The 8678-nt window shown below is 47.0% G+C and overlaps 1 protein-coding gene across 1 annotated transcript in view; it reads right to left on the bottom strand.

Annotated features, from left to right (window-relative positions):
* Positions 1-5984: 5984 nt before the first annotated feature.
* The window catches only part of TBX15 (T-box transcription factor 15), a 126355-nt gene continuing 123661 nt past the window's right edge, over positions 5985-8678 (bottom strand). Inside the window, exon 8 of the mRNA XM_056848290.1 lies at positions 5985-6871. Within this exon, the coding sequence (XP_056704268.1) occupies positions 6084-6871 (788 nt within the window). The 3' untranslated portion in view covers positions 5985-6083. The remainder of the gene's footprint in view (positions 6872-8678) is intronic.

Genomic DNA, 8678 nt, shown 5'->3' with positions numbered 1-8678 from the left:
AACCTTTTTAAAAGTTCATTTTAAAAAGGCATCTTGTGTTAAACAGATGTTAGGCCTGAAAAGCAGAAGGGTCACTACTGGAGTTCTGCAAAATCTGCCTCCCTGACATTTTGTGGTTGTGTCCAGGACCCTGCCTCAAAATCAGAAAAAGATGCCCACAGATTCAAAAATATAGTTGCAAGGTACTCTTTCGCCACTGGTGGGAGATTCATTGTGGTGGGTCTGGGAGGCTGATCGGCATATTTACATCACTTCTGGGTTTACCCCAGAAGTGACAGGGATGCTCCAGCACAATGTTTCTGGAGGAATGTGCTAGAGCATTCCCATTGCATCCAGGGTAAACCCTAGGGTTACCAGGTCCCTCTTCGCCGGCAGGAAGTTTTTGGGGTGGAGCCTGAGAAGGGTGGGGTTTGGGGAGGGGAGGGACTTCAATGCCATGGAGCACAATTACCAAATGGGCCATTTTCTTCTGGTGAACTGATCTCTATTGGCTGGAGATCAGTTGTAATCGCAGGAGATCTCCAGCTAGTACCTGGAGGTTGCAAACAACAAAACAGTGCAGGCTCAGCCTATACAAAGGTCTATATTCAAACCATGAAGTGCAACAAATTATCAAAACACATACGAGTGAAACATGCAAAATATACGAGTGAAACATGCAAAATATACGAGTGAAACATGCAAAATATACATGCTCCTATACATAGGAGCACCTTTCCTTTCAACATAGGATCTGAAAATCTTCTTCCCCTTTCGACAACTGAGTAACGGTGGAATTATACTTACCTCAATATAGACTTTGGGTTCTTACCTTTTTTCTATTTGGTCAATTGGAGATAGCCATTGTGCTTCATTGCAATGAACGTTGTCATATTGTTGACTTTGTAACATTGACTTTGTATAGAATATTGTGTATATATGCATGTTTCGCTCGTATGTGTTTTGATAATTTGTTGCACTTCATGTAGTTTGAATATAGACCTTTGTATAGCCCGAGCCTGCACTGTTTTGTTGTTTGCAATTGCCGTTTGCAGTGATAGTGAGTTTTTTGTTTTGCTGAGTACCTGGAGGTTGGCAACCCTAGTGAACCCGGAAGTGACATTAATCACACACACCCTTCAGTTGGCCTGCTCTGCCCGCTGGCTAGCTGAGGAGCTGCGGTCAACCCCCTTAACTGGTGGGCAATTGCTCGCCATTACCTGGTATCTGGCAACCCTACTCAAAAAGGTTGAGGACCCCTGGTCTATAAAAGAGTCCTAATTTTGTCTTCTCCCTGTCAAGTTAGTTTTCTTTGTGTAGTTTTTTGTTTTAATTCATGGGTAGGCTTGTCAGGTCACCACTCTCCTCCGACGGGAGGTTTTTGGGGTGGAGGTGAGGCAAGATGGCGCACACATGCAAGACTGTGCACTGACGTGATCAGGAGTTTGAGTGGTAAACGGCCCCTTGCAATGCGGCGCTTCCGGGTGTGAACCCGAAGTGACGTGGCGCCGCGGGCAGCCAGGTGGATTGGCGGGGGGTTTCCTGCCACCACCTGGCACTTGGCAACCCTATTCATGGGAGACCCTGTAATTATGTGAGCCCCCAGCATCTACCGGAAGCTCTGACCCAACGAGAATTAGGCCACAGGCCTCTGTTTTGGGATAGATAGGCTCTTGTGGGTTACAGAGCTCACTCTTGAAAGGAAATCAGTGAACGGCTGCACAGCTTAAAGTGAGCAGATGGGTTTATTTGTGCAAATCCAATATAAAAACACTTTAAAAGCAAAAGAGAAAAGACTCTAATATGGACGGAGGATGGGTACAGAAAATGTATGACTGTTGAAAAGTATTCTGTGTACTTCAGGAACATTTTCCAGATCATGGAAAGACCCCCCCATCCACCCTTTCCCGACATTTTTTGTTTTGTTTTTTGCAAAGCTCTGAAAACATTTGCCTGTTCATTTAGGCTGCTCTCGGTCACCGTCTCTCCCAGTCTGACTGGCCACGTAGCCTTATGAGGTCATCCTAGTCACTCCATGATTGCATGCGGATTGGCTGGGATCATCCACATGACTAGTTCAGAAAGAAGCAAGAGGCAGTAACCGAAAGGGGGAAAGAGCGGTTCCGAAGATGCAAAGGCTGGGGAAAGGGGTGTCGGCAGAGAGGATAAATAAAGGCGAATAGTAAGAACATAAGAAAGGCCCTGCTGGAACAGACCAAGGCCCATCAAGGCCAGCAGTCTGTTCATACAGTGGCCAACCGGGTGCCTCTAGGAAGCTCACAACCAAGACGACTCCAGCAGCATTGTCCTGCCTGTGTTCCACAGCACCTAATATAATTATATATAATTAGAATAAGAACATAAGAAAGGCCATGCTGGATCAGACCAAGGTCCATCAAGTCCAGCAGTCTGTTCATACAGTGGCCAACCAGGTGCCTCTAGGAAGCCCACAAGCAAGACTGCAGCGACACCATCCTGCCTGTGTTCCACAGCACCTAATATAATAGGCCTGCTCCTCTGATCCTGGAGAGAATAGGTCTGCATCATGACTTGTATCCATTTTGACTAGTTGCCATGGATAGCCCTCTCCTCCATGAACACGTCCACTCTCCTCTTAAAACCTTCCAAGTTTGCAGCCATCACCACATCCTGGGTCAGTCAGTTAAAGAAGAAGAAGAGTTGGTTTTTATATGCTGACTTTCTCTACCACTTAAGGGAGACTCAAACCGGCTTACAACCACCTTCCCTTCCCCTCCCCACAACAGACACCCTGTGAGGTAGGTGGGGCTGAGAGAGCTCTAAGACAGCTGTGACTTGCCCAAGGTCACCCAGCTGGTTTCATGTGTAGGAGTGGGGGAAACAAATCCAGTCCACCAGATTAGCCTCTGCCTGTCATGTGGAGGAGTGGGGAATCGAACCTGGTCTCCAGATCAGGCTCCACCACACCAAACCACCGCTTTTAACCACTACACCATATTTTTAACTTCCCACTTGGCAAGCATAATTATTATTAATGATAACAATAACAGGAGTGTATCGGGCACAGTCCTAAGCAAAGGTCCTCTGTCTACATGTCTTTCGGGAAAGGAGTTGGTGGTGCACTAAATGAAAGCACAGGCAGGGATGCATGCAACCTACATCTAGGAAGCTCTGTAAACTAGATGCCCTTCTCTTTCCAACTTAGTAAGCGCTTCGGAAAAGTGATTGCATGGGATTTCCCCTGCATTGGAACTTGAAAGGAGAAGATCCATCTGTGAAAGGCTGACGGCCGTTGCCCGTCATTATGAATGCCCGCCCCTTCCCTGGAGCATTTTTACAACTTTTTTTTTTTTTTTACATGGGTCCATCCTTAAGACATTGTGGGGTAGGTAGGATGACTGGATAAACAAGTAAATGTCAATGTGCTAACTTAAAAATAACTCCAAGAGCTGGGCAGTTGGCCTGAAGCACTGGGGAAAGGTGAGACAGAAGGTGCATTAGCCTTTGATTGACTGATATTAGGGTTGCCAACCTCCAGGTACTAGCTGTAGATCTCCTGCTATTACAACTGATCTCCAGCTGATAGAGATCAGTTCGCCTGGAGAAAATGGATGCTTTGGCAACTGGACTCTATGGCATTGAAGTCCCTCCCCTCCCCAAACCCCGCCCTCCTCAGGCTCCCCCAAAAAACCTCCCACCGCTGGCGAAGAGGGACCTGGCAACCCTAACTGATATGGACACCTGTCGTGTGAATTTTGAAATGAGGAAGGAACTGGGCTCGTTTCTGGGAGATAGGGTTGCTAACTCCAGCTTGGGAAATTCCTGGAGGTTTGGGGAAGGGGAGAGATGCAATGCAATAGAGTCCACCCCACCTGGAGGCTGGCAACCCAACCTGCCATTTCCTCTCTTTTGATATGATGTCTGCGTTTACCCTTAGTAAGTAAAATCATCCCATATACCCGGATGCCTGGATTACTGACAGACCAACAAGAAAAGGACAAAGGTTTATTTTGCATCAGTTCTGTGCTTGGCACCTAGAAACAGAGTTTTCCCTGCGCAGGGCAAATCTTTATACATTTTTCTTTCTTAATATATATTTTACATACCCATTTATTGCCCTCTTTAATATTCATAATATTGAGTTCCCCTCCCCCCCACACTAGGAACATAAATACATTTATCTACAACACCTCAAGCAAATCTCTATACTGTAGTTTTCTGTATTCCTTTTACTTGCAATTCCACACGGCTTTTACTAGCTTAGCTTGTAAGAAGCGTCCCTTTGCCTGCTTCCTTTTAGAAGAGTTGAAGGGAACATAAATCAGAAGGGAAAGTTATTGCTTTTTTTTTTAAAGGCAGTGATGTCTTAGCTCGGTTGGCGGGTTGAGACGTGCAGAACGCCTGCTGTTAAGGTGAACGGTGGCCATTTTCTCCTCCTCTGGCGCATGCGCAAGATGGCCGGCCGGCCTGAGGCCAGGTGTCCTCCTCACATTTATTGTCTGCCCACCGTTTAGCATGAACTCAACGGGGCAACTCCTTTCCCTTACATTTGATTCCCGTGGGCTGTATCTATCCTGAAAACAGCTGGCGTGTTGCGTTGCGAGCGGTACTTTGGCGACCAACAGCTTTGAGGTTCTGAGTGTGCGACCATACGCCCTGTCCCCTAATGCAGCATTTCCAAAACGGAATCCTATGAACAGTGGCGGATCTACTATGAAACCAGTGAAGCTTAAGCTTCAGGTCCCTTAATCCCAGAGGGGCCCTGAAGCTACTTTGTAAAAAGAAATCCGTGAATTTTTCATCAAAATCAATGGAGTTTTTAAAAAGTGATTGTTATAAGGCTATTTTAGCGATAGAATCATAAGCCAATGGGTTGAAATACTTAGATTTGACCTTAGAATGTGCCCATTCCATAAGGCCTCAAAATGTCCCTGTAATTGGTCAAATTTCAAAATTTTCTTGGGGGCTTGCAGCGCCCGAACCACCAGCTGTATGGGCTTACCGAGCTCGCCAGAATATATTCATCGCCAACATTTTGGCAGCTAGATCCTCAAATCCTTCGTTGGTGCACTGCTTAATAGTGCTATAGCTCAGCCCTTAGGCTAGAGCCAATTGGAACTATATATATATAAAATCCGAATTCTCAATTCAGGCTGCGCTTGTCTCGCTTGTGCATTTTAACACCAAAAATCAGATTTTCCCCTCTTTAACCTAACGAGCCCCCTCTGATGACCTTCAACCTCTCTATTAGTGAATGAACCAATACATCTGCCATAGAAAAACCCCACTGAAGAAGATAACAGTGGTTCCCCAGATCTCGTTGCTGGGTGTGAAGGGACCCCCATAACAGTTCAAGCTTCAGGGCCCCCAAACTGTAGGTCAGCCACTGCCTATGAATCTCTTCATAGCTGAGTATGTTTAAAGAAGCATTTCACCTGTCAAGGTGAAGGAAACCTTTGTCTGGTTACTCCCCCTCCCCCTTTCTCTCATTCATACATACTTTCATGACCAAAAAAAATAATAATAATTGTTCTCGTGGGGAAGAGCTACGAGCTCTTTCCCAAAGGTAAAAATCCACCCCGGGAAGAGAAATTTCAGTTCAGCTAGAATGTTCTGTTGCTACAGTGGGCAAGAGAAGGCCTCAGGATTTGAATTCATTACCGCAGATGGCAAGAGAGGGAACCAACTGGGACAATACAATGGCCTCACATAGGCTGTGCAGCTTTGTAAGCCGAGGTCTTTCGGGCCTGCTGGCATTCCAGGAAACACAGAAAGAACCGCACACACACCGCACTTCCTCTACTGTGGACAGTTCACACCACGCTGAGATGATTATTGTATATACTATAGAGGGGCTCCTCCCCGTTTATTGCCAACGACACCATTTTCTCTGTTAAAGAAGAAAAGAATCCACTGGGATAGAAGCCAACGAGCTACGCAAGGTAGCGGCGGCTGCCGTGCCTGCAGCTCTCGGTCTGGTTCTTTGGATTATAGCTATAGATGGCTTGCGTTTCCGTATGTCGCTCAAAGTCTAGTCCTATTTTAAGTTGCGAAAGCAACAGGGACGGCATGGCCAGGATAAGCAACGAGGGTCTCGCTCCTCAGGGGATGACTCGGAGCACTGGTTAAACCATGTGCACCGGCATTTGTGAAGAAGACCCCGGTACCGCCCCGTATTGTCTGTTATCACAGGCATTGGCTGTTGGTTGGCTGTTGCTGGGAGGGCTGCTGATCACGTGCATCCCGTGATCCATCCCTGTCGAAAGATACTGCCTCTCTCCAAATGTCCCATTGGAAGGTGAAGAGCAGAGTAAAGTGCTTTGGGTGGTGGGCAGTTTCTCGGGGCTTCCCGCCAACCTTGGAGAAGCAGGGAAATTGTATCCGTATAAATTGTAAGGATTGTGGAGGGAAAATGCATTGTAGGAGCTCTGCTGCATATGGCCGCCACTAAACATGTGGGAAGAAGAAGAGGTGGAGGCAGGGTTGCCAGCTTGCATGACATACTGGAACTGAGAGGCTGGGAATGACCCCAGCTGGCCACCATAGGCTTCCATCTTGCCATTGCTTGGCAGAGAGGAAGGAGCAGGCATTCCTGAGATCAAGGATGGAGTCCGCTGAGGCAGGAAGTTTTCAGAAGGCTGAGTGGCAGAGGCGGTGCCGCTCTGGAGCCGGTTGTATCCACTCTCACTCAGCCCCGGGTAGCTCTGCAGGGCCGCCATGTTGCTTCTGGCGCACGGAGGATAATCGGAGATATTCAGGTTACACAGCTGACTCTCCCGGCAGCCGACGTTGAAAGTGTTGGGGGCCAAGTGAAAGGCTGGGGGTGAACATGATGGAGAGAGGAGGTGAGAAGACGCAGAGGGCGAGGGGGTCCCCGTGCTGGAGGTTGTTGGGGACGTGCCCGTGCTCCCCCCTGGAAAAGAAAAACAAAACAAAACTGCTGTGAAAAGGTTCCCTAATACACAATGTAAATCGATAACCCTTTCTCAATGCATTTGGATCACTTTCCCCTTAATCCACGTTTTCTTTCTGATTGAAAATGTACTGTTTTGCTTATTGATTATGCCACACATCTGAAGCATTGGGCTGCCTAGTTCCCTGGCATAACCAAGGACTCCCTCAAAGGCACTCCCTTGATTTTGCTACGAGAATATGCCAGTGCTGTAGTAGAGATGGAACTTGAGGATATATTCCTCTCTTTTTAGGATCTGCGCTCGACTTCTTGGATCCAGGTTTTCGGATGTATAAAAACAGTGGCCTTTTATGCACAGTTTGTTTCTGCTGGATCTGCTGCTCTCTAACTGCACAGTATTTGCAGTCGAATTCTCAAAACACTATGCACAGGCACTTTTTGCCCCAAAGAAATTCCAGAAGCACCTTGTGATTAATTATGCACCCCCAGTGAAAATGCAGAGTTTTGAACCATGCGAGTCCCTCCCCCCTGAACATGCTGCTTTGTAACTGGCTGTGATATATTTTTGGAAATACATCACCAACCCCCATAAGCCCCGCAGCGGGATTCTTTCATTTGATCTGAACTGAGTGGCCATTTTACAGCCAAAGCAGAGAAAGGTCCAGACAACCCCACACACGCCAATTTGTTTCTGCGTAACTCAATGCAGGGGTCATAAGGACGTAAAACACTTGCACGGTTGGTTCTTGTAGGTTATCCGGGCTGTGTAACCGTGGTCTTGGTATTTTCTTTCCTGACGTTTCGCCAGCAGCTGTGGCAGGCATCTTCAGAGGAGTAACACTGAAGGACACTGTGGGACAGTGTTACACAGCCCGGATAACCTACAAGAACCAATGAACTCTGACTGTGAAAGCCTTCGACAATAACTTGCACGGTTATTTGTAACATTCATTGTTCCGTCTGTAGTCTTGCACTCGCAAACAAACTAAAAAAGGCTTTCATGCCTATAAGAGGACGCGTATAAGGGGAGAGTGACAAATCAGCCCAGCTCCGTTCCACCCTGCCAAGAACTGAAACTGACCCAATAAGCAGCCACATAGGTCGTTTGTGATTATTTCAGTGTTCTCCCAACTGTTCGATCTGAAACTGACCCACACTCGCTATGAAACTGACCAAATAAGCAGCCTCATGGTATTCCAGCATTATTCTCTCGCTTGTGCACGTGATACTGACTTATAGGGGAGGGGTTGGATGAGAAGCGAGAATGGGTGTGGGGAGAAAAGCCCGACGTGACGAGCATGCACAGGACCAGCTTTCGATTTGGGATCGAGGCAGACTTTTAACTCGGGGTAGAAACAGCATCCTGAAAACATGGAGGAAACGCGAGGGGAGAGTGAGGCGACTTCTGAAGGTCGGAAATTACTTGCATAATTAAAACGAAACCCCGAAGTTGTCGGGGGGAGGGGCTGGTGACGGGAACAACCCATGTATAAAAGGCCAATGACATCTTTCTGATTGGCCAGTTCTATCCATTTCCTTTCAATAAGACCAGGCGGGATAAGCAGACCTGGAGTGAAGACAGACATAATGTTTTAAGTGTGGATTGTTTTGTCAGCACTGGTCAGCTCCTAGGTTGCGTTGGATCTCTCCAATATTGTCTAAATACAAACTTCCCTTAGAGCCCTGGGTGATATCTCACATAATGGGAGATATTCACCCTGATATTACTAGTTCTGTTGCAAGATTTTTGGTGGAGGTGATGTCGCTTAAGTGTGTAGGCCAAGCTGAAAGTTGGATCAAACTTTGT

The sequence above is a fragment of the Euleptes europaea genome, chromosome 4 (assembly GCF_029931775.1).
Source record: "Euleptes europaea isolate rEulEur1 chromosome 4, rEulEur1.hap1, whole genome shotgun sequence".
NCBI classification, from domain to species: Eukaryota; Metazoa; Chordata; class Lepidosauria; order Squamata; family Sphaerodactylidae; genus Euleptes; species Euleptes europaea.
Note: the sequence above shows the minus strand (reverse complement) of the source record. Positions and strands in the feature narration are given on the sequence as shown.